General features: G+C 37.3%; 1 protein-coding gene across 1 annotated transcript in view; it reads left to right on the top strand.

The window, feature by feature from the left end:
- The window catches only part of CNTNAP2 (contactin associated protein 2), a 1,356,273-nt gene that overhangs the window by 36,807 nt on the left and 1,301,438 nt on the right, over positions 1-18,028 (top strand). Inside the window, exon 3 of the mRNA XM_026479097.4 lies at positions 797-907. Coding sequence (XP_026334882.2) covers positions 797-907 — 111 coding nt within the window. The remainder of the gene's footprint in view (positions 1-796; positions 908-18,028) is intronic.

Consider the following 18,028-nt stretch of genomic DNA (forward strand, 5'->3'; position numbering starts at 1 on the left):
TTCCGCAAGTGATCATTGGTGGCCACTTGGACAGGTGATGTGAGGGTGTAGGATTTGGGATATTCCAGAATGAGAACACACAACTCCTGATGCAGTTTCCCAGAGAGCGTGCATGGACCCAGAAGAAATCCAAGAGTTGAGTCCTGAGCACTTTAACATTTAGACATTAGGAAAATGAGAGAGATCCATTGAAGGAATCAGAGTAAGCAGTAGTGAGGAAGGAGGAAACACAGAAACTTAATGGCCGTTGAAGCCAAGTGAAGAATCAAGGGATCATCTGGTTCCAATGCAGTTGATCGGTCGAGAATGATGGGAACTGGTTAATTTTTCAGATGGCAGTACTTTTCAGAGTGGTGATTGTTCTTGTTCTCTCTTACTGACCCCTATTTCTTAGGCTTTTTTAGCCTTGGGAGGATTCCTCCTAGTCTCTCTCCTCCAATTTCTGTGTTTCTAATCAATGTTTCTAATCCCCTACCCCTATGATGAATAAATCCCCGAGGATTTCCAGAGGATGCTGGCTTTTCCAAAGCCTGTTAAATAAACACCACCACCTTTCCTCATGATTCTTAGCAGGTCTGCATTGAGGCCCTTCAGCATAAAGCATTTTGTCATAGCTACAACTCTTAAAAAGCAGGAGTTTATATTATCACAGTTGAATTGTCTAAATTCTGATCGTTTGCTTAATGTTGTATCATAGACTTTGACATTTGTACTGTATTCAACAATTATTTTAACTAAAACATACCAGTCATTATTTTAAAATATTTAATCTTTCTCTTTTCTCTTTTCTTTTCAGAAAAATGTGATGAGCCACTTGTGTCTGGACTCCCCCATGTAGCTTTCAGCAGCTCGTCCTCCATGTCTGGGAGCTATTCTCCGGGCTATGCCAAGATCAACAAGCGAGGGGGTAAGGAACACTTTATATCCTTTGTCAGTAAATGTGTTAAACGAGAACACGTTATATTTAAAACTGCATTTCTAAAATACATTTTATTGTACAATAACTATTAGCAGACAACTCATAGATACGATAAACCTCTTTTGTAGTCACTATCAGGGAGTGATATAGGAAAATTTGGGCTGGAAGTAAGAGACGGTAAATTAAAGAGGAAGAATTTTTGGAGTTGTACATGATAATGAATTCCAAACGATATAAAAATTCTGACTTAAGGAAGTTCTTATTAATCGGAAAATCATTTTAAAAAAGTCAAATGAATTGATTTCAAATATGTATACAGTGAATGAGAAAATACTCTGTATTTACTACTTTATTTTTTGTTTTTAATAACATATAAACTATATCTATTGAAAATATAGAATAAAAAAAGTTATCCTTGGTAATTTCTGCCCCCAGTGCTGAGACTTTAATTTTATTATTAAAGCCATTGTAAAAAATAGTTATACATTTGCAACTAAACTTTGAGGTTTGGATTTTAAAGTAGTAGTATTAATTAGTAAATGGTAGTTTCAAAGTGGACAGCAATCCGTAGAGAATAAAAGAAAATATGATTAAGGACAGAAACTTAAAAACTCTCTTGCTTCAAAGGAACACTGATATAAATAACAATGAATGACAACTTAAAAAGAAAAGAAAAAATATTTTCTTGGATAAATATGAATCAACCCACAAGGACCATAATTTGTCTTCAGTAAAACTGGAAATACAGAACTCACATCACAGCCAATTCAAGGAAAAAAATATAGATAGAAGGAAGAAAGCAGGGGCGCCTGGGTGGCACAGCGGTTAAGTGTCTGCCTTCAGCTCAGGGCGTGATCCCGGCGTTATGGGATCGAGCCCCACATCAGGCTCCTCCGCTAGGAGCCTGCTTCTTCCTCTCCCACTCCCCCTGCTTGTGTTCCCTCTCTCGTTGGCTGTCTCTCTATCTCTGTCAAATAAATAAATAAAATCTTTAAAAAAAAAAAAAGAAGGAAGAAAGCATGGGAGGGAGGGAAGGAGAGACAGAGGAAAAAAACATAAAGAAGAAAAAGTAAAAAAAAAAAAAAAAAGAACAGGGTGAACCCAAAAGAGGAGATAAAAAGAAGAAAGAGAAGGGGCGCCTGGGTGGCACAGTGGTTAAGCGTCTGCCTTTGGCTCAGGGCGTGATCCCGGCGTTATGGGATCGAGCCCCACATCAGGCTCTTCCGCTATGAGCCTGCTTCTTCCTCTCCCACTCCCCCTGCTTGTGTTCCCCCTCTCGCTGGCTGTCTCTGTCTCTGTCAAATAAATAAATAAAATCTTAAAAAAAAAAAAAAGAAGAAGAAAGAGAAGGAAGAAAAAATGACATGTGAAAAGGGAGAAAGAGATATCACAGAGATTCAGAAAGGCCAAAAGGGAGAAGAAAATAGGTAAGCAAAGTGTAGAATGATATATACAGAAATTCACAGGTGTATGAAGACACCTTAATTAGTAAAAGACTTGATGAAAGACAGATACACAGGCAAAAGTGGAGGAATACACATTTTTTAAAATTTTATTATATTAGTCAGCATACAGTACATCATTATTTTTTGATATAGTGTTCCATGATTCATCGTTTGCATATAACACCCAGTGCTCTATGCAATATGTGCCCTCCTTAATACTCACCACCCAGTTAGCCCATCCCCCCACCCCCTCCCCTCTTAAACCCTCAGTTTGTTTCCTGTAGGCCATAGTCTCTCATGGTTCATCTCCCCTTCTGATTTCCACTCCCCTTCATTTTTCCCTTCCTTCTCCTAATGTCCTCCATGCTAAGGAATACAAATTTTAAAATATAGACTGTTTTGATTTTAAAGTAGTATTAATTAGCTGCTCTTTTTTTGCAGTTCATTTTCCTCTTTTTAAAATTCTGGTATAATTGGTATGTAACATTAGTTTCAGGTGCACAGTATAATGATTTTATATATATTGCAAAATGATCACCACAATAAGTCTAGTTCACATCTCTCTTCATGCATAGTTACAATTTTTTTTCTTGTGATGTGGACTCTTAAGATCTATTAGCAACTTCCGAATATGTAGTACGGTATTGTTAGCTATATGACTTCTTTTATAACGGGAAATTGATACCTTTTGACCTTTTTCACCCACTTCACTGCGAACCCCCTCTGGGAACCACGTCTGTTCTCTGTATCTATGTGGCTGCTCTTTTTATAATATGATATCTGTCATGTTATGGTCATGACAGAGTTGGTGAGTTACTATAAGTTATCAAAATTTTGCTTGAAGATGTCAAAGTAAAGAGAATTTTAATTCATTCCTTTTCTATATAAGTCACTAAAAACAAGCAAACAATATAAGTAGAAAGTCGTGTAACAAGGAACTGGCCATACCCAAATAATAATTATGATGTTAGGCCAGCCAATCTGGAGCAAACTATACAAGACAAAAGAAATGATACATATATTCCTAGATGTCAAGGGCATATAATATTCCCTAAAGGAAGTCCTGACATTGAGAGATCAACTTTAATGAGAGGAAATAGAGTCATAGAATATTTCCTTAGAAAGTTTCATAGGAAAATATGACTGATGAATTTTATACCCAGAGAATCTGGGCAAGTCAGCTTGCTTCAAGCATATAACCTCTATGGGAACACAAATGATATAATATAATCAACAATGAGATGTGTGAAATAAAAAGAATAGAGAAACCATGGTCAGATGCCCGGTACTGAGCAGTGAATCCATTTAAGTGTAGACCATAAATAAACAATTTAGGAACTACAGATGTAGAACAGAGAATAATTTTTATAGATGTGAGAATGTAAAAATACCAAATTATGGAAATTAAAAAATGTATGCCTTTTCCCCCCTAATCTTTCGGAACAGGAGGCCACTAGACACGGTAACTTTAAATGTAAATTTATGTTGTCTTTGATTTTTTTTTAGGAAGCTATGTCTCTTATGAAGAAACCTCCGTAGTTTCTTTTGTTGTTTTTGTTCTTATGCAAGTAGTTTTATTAAAGTGTTTTTTGTTTGTTTTAAAATAGTACAAGATGCCACCTTGAATTATTTAGAGCTATTTACCTATTTATCTACTCATATGTAAAGTATCTGAAATTAAACTTCTAAGAGTTAACTTTTTTTTTAACCTGGAGGGTGGGATTTGAAGAATGTCTTTACTTTTTTTAATAATAGGTTTCTCTAGTTTATAGAATGTAAATATTTATACCTACATATTTATGTAGATAGATTTATAGACACAGTGTATTTCCAAAATGAAAGTTATTTCAAAAGCAAAAGACTATAAACAAAATTTATGGTTTTCTAGTGGTTTGACCAGCAGCTTATCTCTGACTCTTGATACAATACATTGTCATGCATGGGGACGAAGGCATGAGGTGCGAGTTCTCTGGCAGGAAGCATTGTCTGTGCTGTAGTTATAGATTTACACTTGCTTATCGCCCATTTTATCAACATTTGTCATTCCGGGGCTTAAGTTACTTACTTTTTGGCCCCCCAAAGACCCCTTTTGCTTATCAGTGGTATCCTATGTATACTTGCGTATAACTTCCTCCCCTGCTCCATCACATACTATCTACCTGACTGTTCAGGACTGTCACAAACTGGTTATATCTCCACTCCTCATGCCACTCTACCTCTGAAGGTTTATATAAGACCCCCCTGTGCAGGGCTAGCCTTAACCCTAGTTGATGACCTCAGTTGGGTCAAGGTAGCAAGCATCAGAGAGGAAGGTTATCTCCTCTACAAGAAAAAAAAAAAAAAAAAAAAGGAAAAAAAAAAGAAATCTACATATGGTTATTTTCATAATAAACAGAACTTTTTTTACCCTAACAAAGTTCATATGCAAATGTTCTTGGGAGAGGAGCCATGTTAATTGAAATTTATACTAAGGTATAAATGGCTAATAACCCACATTGATTAAGAATAGATTTTTTGTTAGTGTAGCAAAATATTACACTTCTCAAAGATAGGTAAAGGCAACAGAGAATTCCAAAGGGAGTAAATAAAAAAATATATATATCTTTTTAATATATATTTATAGATATAAAGATATATATCTTTATGTGTATTTATATAAAAATAAAAAATAAAGATGTATTTATATAAAATATATAAATCTTTCTATTTTCATGTCTATATATTTATGTACATTTATATATTTATATATGTTTATACATTTATATATCTATTTTGTATATATATATATATATCTTGCTGGATATATATTTTCTTATTTCACTATTGGCAAGAATCATCATACGCATACACTATATAAGCATCTGAAAGCAAGAAGATCATGTACTAACAGAGAAGGATAAAATAATATAACTTGCCAATTATACAAATACAGAAAAGAACAAATTCATTTGAGCATTATGTTGATTAACATTGCTTCAAGTTTTATCATTTATTTAAATGATATTCCTCAAATACATTTTGGAGAGATTGAGTTTTTGAATACATAGAAAATCAGATTATAATGCAAATATACATTCAGATGACAGATTGACATGTATTCAAAAAAATGAGTTTAGTTTTTGGGTTCCCCACAGTATAAATCCATCTGCTACAACCTTGATGTCAGGGGCCAATTTATGACAAAACTGGGGAGACATGTGATGCTTATGTGGAAAATCCACATATAATTCGGTGATGTCTTTTGGAGCCTACTACTGCTTTATGGGTTTTGTTTTTGCTTGTTTGTTTTATAAAAATACCAACCCTCAGTGATCTATCTTCTGGATTTATCTCCCTGTTCTTAATTCACTAAAGGCGTCCCATTCTTGTGTCATTCCAAGTCAATAGCAATTACACGGGTTAATCTTTCCAAAGGTTAGCAAAGATGTTAAACCTTTGAGAGTCCCATGTGCGGAGCATACTGCCTTACATTTATATAGCATTTTACAGATTATAAGATGTTCTAAATGTCCGTTGATCTTCACAACAACCTTGTTAGATAGAATGTTAAGTTAGAGATGCCAATCATTTCTTCCCCCAGACTTTTCAACTTTCTAGTTCATCCTCTTTTTCCTGCCCCACGGGGTCATCATTCTGTCACGTGGTCCTCTTCTCCCTCCACTGACCACAGATTAGAGTTCTTCATGCTCGATTTTGCCAGATGAAGCAATATTGGTGCTGCACTGGAATTAGCCTAAAGATAGAACCTAAAAAGAGCTGGAAGACATAAGCCAAGTTTGATGTATGCTTATAGCCAGAGCAATCCAGTCATGAAAGCTCAGAGTTTCTTGAGTGATGTGGGTCTTGAATACTTTTCTGTCTTTTCACCGTCTTACCATTTACTTTTCCTCAGTGGATCCTTCAATACTTGACGCTCTTCAGAGACTTCTTTTAAAGATTGGCTTCCTGGCTATTCCTTCCATTTTAGGAACCTGTCATCTTCTCTATTAAACCAAAGGGCAGAGAGGTGTTGTGGTGGTGTTGTTTTGAGGATATTTACCCTTTATTTCTTCCAGCAGGGAGAACAGATTGCATTTGTAAGCCACATAATTGATAATCACTTCTGGGAGGAATATGTGTATAATAGACATCTGGAAAGACTGCTGGAACAGATCTCTTAATGTCCACACGTGTATCTTAAAAAGAACTACAGTCTTTACCTTCCCTTAAAAGACACCACTGAAGTTAATAATTGCCACCATGCCTTGAGAACATGGCTTGGTCAAATCATGGCCCTGATCATTTTCTGCCTCCTGTTGGCCAAGAGGGAGCTTTAGTGATTAGCATAATACCAATCTCCTGTGCATACACTTCCATACTTACACGTGTTGGAACACCTCTTTCAGGCTCCTGCGTGGCTCAGCAAATAATCATACCTCACTCTGCTCTTCAGAGGTCTTTCCTGCTTCTGGGAAAGACACTTTTCTCCCCTTTATTGCACCCTCAATCTCCTGTGCCTGAGTTACATTTGTAAAATACCTCTTCTTCCTCTGCTTTCTTTTCTTGCCTGCTCTGCTTTAAATATTCAAAGGATCTGTCACTACTAATTAAACAGTAACTGATACACTATGAGCTGGGAAAGCAATCACAATGCTTCCGGGAGGACATTGTCCCTCTTTGTGTCAGTAATTCCTCCTCTGCTAGCTCCAGTCCCTGACCCATTCCTGTTCCATACTGCCCCCTTCTGGCAGCATTCTTAACCTTTATTAGGAAACTCTTCCCTTACGCTATAACATCAAGGCTTAAATTATGAAATAGACTGAGTTCCCAATTGTTGAACTATTTTCTTAAGATTTTATTTATTTATTTGAGAGAGAGAGCATGCATGAGTGGGGGGAGGAGCAGAGGAAGAGGGAGAAGCAGACTCCCTGCTGAGTGGGGAGCCCGACTTGGGGCTTGATCCTAGGACCCTGAGATCATGACCTGAGCTGAAGGCAGATGCTTAACTGACTGAGCCACCCAGGCCTCTCCCTCCCCCCCCCCACTGAACTTCTGTGTTTTGGCAGATTCCATTCCAACATTCCCCCTCCCCTCTCCAGCCTCTACCACTTACTGTTTCTCTTAATCTGCTCCTTTTCCCATTCATTGAGCATTCATTATTACTTTAGTATGAATTCGGTATTTGTAAGTGTTCTTTCTTCCAGGGGAATTTGCCTTTAAGAGCAGATCCTTGGGAGCAGGAGAATCTTGAGGACTGATTTTCTAATGTAGCATTTTAGAATATTTGCCGTTCCTATTTGGATTGGCCATACTTCTTCATCTTTGAATTACTCCCCTGAAAACACCTGCTGACTTTGCCAGCTCTGATGCAGTGCTGAGCAGTGAAGAGAGAATGACTTGTATTCAAGCATAACTAGATTCCAATATGGAATCAACCAAGGATGAGCATGGGATTAGTCAATATCAATTTCTCTGCATCTCAGCTTCCTAATTTCTATGTCTACTATACAACCTCTCATCCAAATCAGGAACTTTGACAGTGCAAGATTCTATTAATAATTACACCAGGGTAATCTTGCAAGTGTGGGCCCCCTATTTATATTTTAGAATGGAATCAACTATACAGTATAACAAACCTGTTGTGAAGATTAAATGAAAGTCTACACAATCTGTGTTGCAATGAAATATTATTTTCTTTCCCACCAATTACCCTCAACTCCCAAAAGCAACAGTGCAGGTACTAGTATTTCAAAGCAAGTGAATACATTACTCTTGTCGTTACAAAAGCAACACCTCCCTACAAAGTGATTGCTGGAATTTGCATATTTACCAACGTGTGTATGTATTTCCCCTACCATCATCTAAGAAAAATATCATAATGATTGAAAGATTAATAAAAGAACATTTTAAATAATTTTAATAAGTTTTGCATAATCAGACTCTGTTAACATTAACTTAAATGTTCCCCAACTCTCTTCTCCTTAAACTCCTTCCATTTCAAGTGAATTTATGCCAGTGATTTGTGTTATTTTGTTCTGATTATCTTTATATCATTTGAATTAGATTGTATAGAGTCCAATATAATATTTATTCACTCTATGATCCTCAGGAAAGCCGAAAATAATTGTTCTAGACATTAGGGAGAATAACAAATATTTTCCCTCCTCAGCCCAAGAAATTCTGGCTATTTTTTAAAAACGATTTTTTCTAAAGTCATCAGTAGGTCTTTGTATTCGCCCTTCTGGTTGAATGAGAGTTACCTTCTAACTAGCATTGTAAGTTTTAATTTATTCTTTTTACTTTAATTCTCCAATACAAATCAAAATTTGGGCTTTAGTGGGAGCTTTAAAAAATTCATTGTGCAATACAGGATACATTTGTATCATTGACACTGTTAAAAATGATAGAATTCTGGGGCGCCTGGGTGGCACGGTGGTTAAGCGTCTGCCTTCGGCTCGGGGCGTGGTCCCGGCGTTCTGGGATCGAGCCCCACATCGGGCTCCTCCTCTAGGAGCCTGCTTCTTCCTCTCCTACTCCCCCTGCTGTGTTCCCTCTCTCGCTGGCTGTCTCTATCTCTGTTGAATAGGTGAATAAAATCTTAAAAAAAAAAAAAAATGATAGAATGCTGAAAGCATAGTCACCAGGGAATGACTCATAAATTTGTTTAGACATGCCTTTTTAATTTGCAAATAATATTGCTATGTTTCCGCTGTGGCATTGTATTTTATAACGTTGGAATTTGAATACCTTCTTTTATGTTCCCTATAGAAATCCATGCTGGATTTTGTAGCATTTCCCCTAGAACACTGTTTCCCGAAATGTGTGATGTTAATATGTGCTAGGAACACGCACATATACGCTCATTTTCACAATAAAATCCTCCGGGCAAACCCTTGTATTCTGGGGTCCTCTCTAGGGGAGTCAGAACTTCCGTACCCTGCAGCATCTTGGGTCCAGCAGAATACACGTTCACTTTGGGAAATGCTTTTTTAAAATCTAACCAAACAGTCTACACATCATGGGTTTTAAACAGGGTTTGCTTAATATACTTAGAAGTACAGATGTGTCCCATGGGTTCACTACTATCTTTGTGAAATTACTACTTTTAAAGGCTCTTTGATAATAGTATGATGGATAGGATTTTTGTAGAATTAATTGGAGAGAGGGAGTTTTTCGACTTGGGGCATTTGAGAGGAACAATTTTTTAGTTAATTATTTTTAGGAAGTTTCTAGTTTACTATGTTTGTAGCAAATATCTTAAAATGCGCCTGGGTGGCTCAACCTGTTAAGCGTCCAACTGTTGGTTTCAGGTCAGGTCATGATCTCATGGGTTGTGGGATCGAGCCCTTCATCGGGCTCTGTGCTCAGAGGGGAGTCTGCTTGAAGATTCCCTCTCTCTGCCCCTCTTCTCCCTCTCTCTCAAGTAAGTAAACAAATCTTTTTAAAAAATGGCCACTAAGAGAATCATGAGGTGGAATAAACAGTTATTATTAAAGTAACCACTGCTACCATCTTTGAAATGGCCCTGGGATATTAATTCTCTAACACCCTCCTTTGTCACAATATCAATAGCCAATTGTCTAAAAGAATGGGAAATTGTGACTAATCAATTCAGATATTTATAATATATTTTTGTAATATATTTTTGGTAATTTTCCTTTACACACAATATTGAAACCCATGCTGTTTGGTACTTGCCCTATAAAGTTTAGGACATATGGAGTGGGAAAATTCACATCTGCATGAACAAAGAAATATACTTAAATAAATATTTATTTTGAGGAGATGTACAGACTAAGTATATCTTTATAGATTCCTTGGTACGGAATTAGAGGAAGTAGGTTTCCCTTGCGCCTTTGGGGAGATCTTGGGCCACTTCCCCTCTTTGCTTAGTTGTCCCAATTACCTCGCTTCTGTCCTGAGAAACTTGGACTAGATCATCTCGCAACACCTCACCTTATAGCCAAGATTGATCATAATGTCTTGGTTTTTATCTGAATGGAACACTGCAGATTCTTAGTGGTCCACACTTGTTCCTCTGTGCGTAGACATGCTTTCCATTAAATAATATTAAAAATAGCCAGGATAAATGGGAGAAACTATTTATCAAATAAAGATTTTACAAATTGAGTATTTCTTTCTAAACCATTCCAGAATACATGCCAATTGTATATTTTGGAGATTAAATGTTCAGTTATCCTTTTGATATTTGCTGATTTTGTTCAAAGAGAGGCTTTAATATTTTTCACATCTCTGCCAAGTAGGTGGAGAATTTACATGAATGATTTGTACCGTATCTGAAGTATCCATCTTAAAATAGAATTCTTCACACAATCTCAAAGATATTTCTTTAACATAGAATCGCACACATGTTCAACTCTCAAAGAATATTATCTGAATGAATATATTGAATCATATTTATTGTACATATTATTATAATCTTTTTAAACTTCAAATGCTCATTGCTTCTATGTTGGCATGACTCGTTAAACCAAGAGTGAGTATTTGCTAACATTTTTCAGTTTCCAAAAAATTACCTCACAAGTTATTTAATCACTGATGTAGCTACCTTTAGGTCCACGCAATAATGGGTAATAAATAACAGTAGCAAACATTGCATTGTCATTGTAAATTAAAACAGAATATTTTCTGTTTTTTAGAATAGACATGTCGAACAATTGGGAAGTGGCCCTGACGTATCGAGTTCTCCCAATGCTTTCAAAATTGTGAAACAGTTACCATCAGGATAATGATGTCCAACTAGTAAAGCATGCCTCTCTTAACTCAGGATATTCCTTTCACGGATGGAGCCTTCAGTTTGAGCTGCGGCATCCAACTGGTAACAGGTGCCTTTGGGTAACAGAACCATTCTATCAGTCCTTATATCTTGTGCGTGGCTTATAAGGAGTACATTCTCTGAGTCAGTTGTAGCAGCGTAAACTAAGAGGAAAAAGCAAAGGCCAGGAATGAGCAGAGCGTGTCCACCAGTCACTATCTGGGACACTCACATCAGCTGATCCTCTGAAGGACACTCCCCGGTGAGGGGCACTGCACACAGGATCCATTCATCCAACAAGGTTAGGACAAAAAAAACAGGCATATGAAAAATATACTTCCGATCCTATAATGACATTTCCTCTATACCAGATGAGTGACTCCCCATCATTCTTCAGTATCTACAGTAGCCCTCCTTTATCTGTGGGGGATATGTCCCAAGACCCCCGGTGGATGCCCCAAACCGTGGCTAGTACTGAACTCCAGATATACTATGTTTTGTCTCATACATACATACCTGTGATAAATTTATAAATTAGGCACAATAAGAGATTAACAGCAATAACTAATAATAAAATAGAATACTTATAACAATATATTGTAGTAAAATTCATGTGAGCGTGGTCTCCCTCTCCCATAGCTTCTCGTACTATCCTCACCCTTCTTCTTCTTGTGATGATGTGAGATGATAAAATGCCTGGGTGATGATAAGAAGTGGGGCAAATGACATAGGCATTGCCACATAGTGTTAGGCTAGTAATGACCTTCTGGTGATATGTCAGAAAGTGGACGTCTGCTTCCAGACAATGATTGACCATGGGTGACTAAAACCACAGAAAGGGAAACCATGGACTGGGAGGACTACTGTATTCTTCTATGAACAGAGAAAGTTGCATGAATTTTGTCTCTTTGCTTCTTTCCCCTTATGTCACTCAAGAAGAGAAAAAAAGAAAAAAACAGGCCAAATCATTTCCGAGGCTACTGAGAGGATTTAATTTAGTAATGGCTCTATTAGCAACCTGGTTAGGTCATACTTATTAGAATGAATTAGACCCTTGTCTTAATACCTTTAGCAAATGAATGACTCTTTTCTCACATTTTTCTTTGAGAAGAATTTAAAAAAAATAGAATTTCCTCTCTTTTATACTCATGCTGTCCAAAACTAATTCTGAAAATATTGCCACTAATAACGATTCAAAGCAGTTCAGCCTTTCTTAGCCTACTGCCTTTTCTATATTCTGCAAATGAGCAATCAACATTGTTTACTCTCCCCTTGCTTTAAAACCAAGATATATGCTTGACATGAATACTGCTGACAATAAACCATGACATTTAAGACAGTCTACTTTTATAGTTCTTGTCTCTTTAACATTAAAATGTAAACTCAAAATGTAGAAAGCTTTACTCCTCAGGTTTTCACCAAGAGGTCACTTTTATTTTACTTTTTCTTAGCTATTTTTATTTTCTTCACAATGCAAGGAATTCATGTTGTACGTTTTTATTTTGTACTAAAAGGTTCGTGCCTAAGTATATGTATGGACAATGTGTAATTACACATTTTTATGGATTTTTCCCTAGTCAGTGTCTGGCACATATGTATTTTAGTGGATTATTAATTTGAGTTTTTTGTTTGTTTTGCCTTCACATGACGCTCAGAATACTAGATAAGCCTTACAGTCTTCACCGTTAAGGTGATGAAAACCCTTGTTTACTTTCCTTCTCTTCCTCCCTGAGTGTTTTAGGGAAAGTAGAGGTTGAAACCACATGCTTCTGTAGTTTCTATGCTTCTGTGATACTAGACATTCATGAGTGATTGCTAGAGTTTCTTCTTCTTACATGTTGCTAAGGCCATACGTTCCCATAGGGCCAAGTAGAATTCCCAGAAGGAAGATGATCAATATCCGAGTTCTGAAATGGTACCAACTGGAGGAAGATTTAGACACGACAGATATGATGACCCTTTCCTCATCATGGAAGGGCTCCTAATTCAAAACAAATGAGTCCCAGGGAGGCCAAGAAAACCAGGGGTCATCCCCCTTGCCTACCCCCACCCCAATCTTTCCCACCTAAGTTCAAATGGTGTTAAATTATAAGCACTTCCCTTTTTATTATTTTTATTATATAGATTGTCCTACAGACACAGCTTCAATGTGTTAAATTATAAGCACTTCCCTATTTATTATTTTTATTATATAGATTGTCCTATAGACACAGCTTCAATGTGCTAATGTTGTTTGCCCTCCAGTAGTGGGGACAGGTGTCCCCTTTCCAACAAGTCATCACTGATGGCTAGACATGGTATCCCTCTCCGTTTTTTGAGGTGTGTTTTTTCTATTTTAGAACTTAACATGTTGTATTATATACATATTTGCCTGACCACGTGATGCTGGTTATGAGTTGACACAAGTCCTGTGTCTCATGCGTCCATGGATACCCAACACCCAGCATGATGCCCCACATAGAGTAGATACTCAGACGTTGAGACCAGTGCTGGCATGGACACATTCTCTCATCTGATCCCCACAAAAACCCTGGGAAAGAATTTAGAATAAACTCAGTTCTATGGGTAAGAAAACGTAAATTCACGAAACTCTAGACTCCTGCCCAAGACCGCAGCTAGCAGAAAGGAGATTTGAGCATTTGAAACAATCTCTTCTGACTTCAAATCACTCACTCTTCTATTTTCCACATGTCTTCCCTGCCTACATGAGTTTTTCTTTAGGAAAAAGTGGAATAATATTTGAGCTGGTTACAAGGCATAGCTAAAGTTTTCCCACTGGCGTCTTAGAACATAAACAGGTACATTTCTCTATTTTATTTCTGGAAAGTACACACTGGCTTTGTGATGTCTTTGCATGCTTATTATCTTTGTTTTAAATAACCAAAGAGAAATAAAGACATTGCTTTAAATATTTGCATATAATATATTTTCAACAGGTACATCTTTTTTTTACACTAAAAAGCTAGCCAACCTAGTCTCCTTCAGTGTTTTTTTTTTCTGAATTTGTGTAATATGAGGTGGTAGGCAAAAAAGATGTATTGTACTTGAAATATTATATATGTGAGAACAGCAAAGATTGGAACAAAACAATGAGACCAACATTCTGTCTCCCAGGAAAGAATTGAAATGAGAGAAACCCACTGATGTGCAGCACCACTATGTAGGAACTGACAGAGGCAATATTTTTTTGAGTCACTAACACTCTCAATATTCAAACCACACATGAAGAAAAAGCAGTAAGTCAGTACAAAGTGAAAGGAAATGAATAACAGAAATAAAACGCAACCACACAATAGAAAATGCCTGAATCTGAGATTTGCTAGATGTGCCATAAACTAGATCTTTGCTTGGAATGGGATGGGAATAATCTGGCATTAATAATAACAATATCCCACTGTGTGATCCTTATCAATCACTGAATGGTTCCTTCTATTCCTTCCACTGAAGGATTCGGCATTCTTACAGTTTGCCTTTCATTTTGTTACTGTTTAGTAGAATGACCATACTTCCTGGCAACCTGGAGAGACTGCCAAGGGAACTGATTTCATTTTCCCCCAGATCTTCTTATAGCAGAATAAGTAAAACAAAAACTATTTGACTAATTCTTTCAAAGTTATTATTTTCTATCTTAATCATTTATGATGAAAAATCATTTTCCAAAGAGAATGTCAAAAAGGCAAGAAACACCTTTTATTTTCAATTCAAAGTTGTTCTATTTGCATGTTGACAATTAAAAGAGAACTTTGAACCAGATAGTTGTATTTTGAACAACAAACGGTGTTTATTGGCTCCCTGGCTGAAGGACTAACACTAGCTAAGCATCAGACATGAGAAAGGAGAGAGGCTATGCAACCTGCAAGCAGGCTAGCCTCTTCCCAGGCATGAGTGCCAGACGTCCAGTGACCATCAGGCTGGGAAGGAAACACCCAGATGGCCCAGTTTTTGTGATGCTTCTTGGATACATCCAAACAATGCAATTTTAGCAAAAATGCTGCTTTGCTTACATGATTAGGTCAGTCAGGGCTTTCTCTACATGGGTCTGGAGGCAGGCTTTGGTTCTCTCAGGCCATAGTCCAGCTTTCTATGGTCCAACATGAGGAGAAGTATGGGTAGAACAGCTCAGAGATGCCAACCAGGCCCCTCTGTTCTTCTTGCCATTCTGGGAAGGAGTTTTCACAGCAGACAAGGTATACCATTCAGTGAGTAAAACAGGACAAATGCTGGCCTTTGGTTGCAATTCCGCATTAATTTATTGTGAGTTCTTTGGAACTTTTCTTCCTACTGATATGACATACATTTGGAAAGTTTCAGTTCTCCTTAGTAATTCGTCAATAACATGGCAACGATTGACCAAGGAGAGACAGGCCAGCAAGATATTTTGTCAGCAGCCTGAAACATGTAAATCAGCTTCTGGAATGCCAACAACTTAAATTCGAATAGATTTCTCACTAAGACTAAAATCTAAAACCCTGTGATTCTATTTCTGTATATTGGATTAGTCAAGATTTAAGGTTCACTTTGTTCTCAACTCATGGGAATCTCCCCCTGCCATTTTTTTTTTTCTTTGTTTGGATGGCTTAGCTGGTGCAGAGAAAAAGTGAGATTCATTCCTTCAGACGCTCTCAAGTGTGATCTGTGCTAGTTTCACACTCAACAGTGGGACTAACAGAAGGCAGAAATGAGGAAATAAAAATCCTGTTGTCGAATGAGAATTCTACATCTCACTGCAGAATGGCCTAGTACAGTTATTCATATTTCAGGCACCTCAATTAGACATTCATTATTCATAAACACTTACGTAACTCTGAGTTATTCAGGCTGGGAGAGAACATTTCCTTCCTTCCTTTCTTTCTTTCTTTCTTTCTTTCTTTCTTTCTTTCTTTCTCCCTCCCTCCCTCCCTCCCTCCCTCTTTCTTTCTTTCTTTCTTTCTTTCTTTCTTTCTTTCTTTCTTTCTTTCTTTTTCTTTCTTTTTATTACTAAGACATCCTGTATGGAAAGAGGAACAAAAAAAGATATTATATACACACACACACACACACACACACACACACACACGCACCCTGTCTGCTGCATGTAGATCTAAGTTTTAAATTGTAGGCATAATACCTCCAACCAAACAAGACTAACCTAGTACATTTGACTGTCTTTTCAAAGAACCAATCTGGACAAATGGACTGGCACCAGTTCTATTAGGGTGGTCATATGGATGAAAATAGCAACATTGATCTTTCTGGCTACAGCCCTCTCAACCACTTCTAACATACAGTGACACAGGTCAAGACCTGGAAGGGCCTAGTAGATAAGACTAAGGAAGTACCCAAATAAGACTTGAAATGGTGCGTTCAGTTTAGAGGGAATGAGAGAAGCCAGTCATTCAGTAAACCTGTACTGAGCTGAACACATATCAGCACTGAAGATTCATGCGCAGGTGGGACTTAAACATCCGAAATGTTGACAAAGGAACTGTTTAGCTACTCTGAGATCAGGTCATCTGAGCATAAATCAGAAGAGAGTAGGCACTGGTCTTAATGAAGATGGTTATTGAAGAGTTTCTCCACCTTAGTCCTTTGAGGGACCTGAGTTTCCTAGTGGAACAGACAAAAATACTTCCTTCCTTCTCTCCATCCTTTCTTCTTTCCCTCGCTTCTCTTCCTTATATATTCCCTCATGCCAGTATTTATTAAGTACCAACTTGTTTTAGTTTTATATAAGTCAATGAGCTTCCCTTAAATAGGTCACAACTAAAGAACTGGATTGGGGACATGGCATGAACATGATGATTGTTCAAGAATTATGTCACCACTGGTGGTGAAATTATATAAATATGAAGGTTATTATGGTATCTTAGAGAACAGATGACCTAATTGCTGAGGAGAGTTCAGGAATAGGTAGAATCTCATCTGAAGAGTTAACGTACTCGGAAGCGTCAAAATCAAATACAGTATTTGTAAAGGAGCTTGAGCTGGTAGTTTGCTGTGAGATCAGCTTGTGGTAAGAAACACGGATTCAGATGGATTCTTATCACTAAGATTCTTGATTGTCACACTATGGAGCAAGACAAAACCCCTGGTTTCAAACCAGTCTAACCTTGTTACCTGTTTTTCCTCCGCCCTCAGTTCTATTTCCCAATTCTGTTATTACCGCTCTTCGTGCCCCAAGTCTGTCGTCAAGACAGAAACACAAGTAATCATTTGCAAATCAAGAAATAATACTTCATTCTTCTGCTCAAAAATTCTCCAATGGATTTCTACCTCATTCAGAAGAAGGCCTCCATAGTCCTGATAAGGACTTATCAGATCTTACCTCATCTATCTGCCTGCACCCATTATCTCTCTCACCTAATTGACTAGTGTCCTTCCTGCCTCTCTAGCTACACAGACCTCCTTGCTATTTCTTATAGTTGCCACTCCCTTGGTGTAAAACTCTGCCTACAGTACTAGGCTCTCAGTTCCTTCAAATGACACCACCTTATAGAAGCCTTATCTGATGACTTCATTAAAAATGTCCCACTCATTCACTGACTCACTCAATGACACTTGCCCTCCAATTTTCTCCATGTGCTTTTTATAACCTAAGGCCTAGACTTGGCTTACAATTCTAAAGAGGAAGATGATAAAGTCTTAAAAGATTTATAGAGAAAAAACAATAAGGAAAAGATAGTTGAAGTTGTGTAAAGAAAAGGTAACAAAAAGATAGAAAGAGACAAGAATAAAGGATGCCCCAAAGTTTCTATCTATGGTGAATCAGAGGGTGAAGCCAACATTATAGATAGATAAGGGAAGCAGACATGGGGAACTATTTGAAGATTCAGATGTACATGTGGTAAGCAAAAATTAAAAATAGAAATGTTTGATAATCTAATTTAAGAGGTGTTAGTATGCACATGCTCTCTGAAGAGGGCACGTGCT

The sequence above is a fragment of the Ursus arctos genome, unplaced genomic scaffold (genome assembly GCF_023065955.2).
Source record: "Ursus arctos isolate Adak ecotype North America unplaced genomic scaffold, UrsArc2.0 scaffold_3, whole genome shotgun sequence".
NCBI classification, from domain to species: Eukaryota; Metazoa; Chordata; class Mammalia; order Carnivora; family Ursidae; genus Ursus; species Ursus arctos.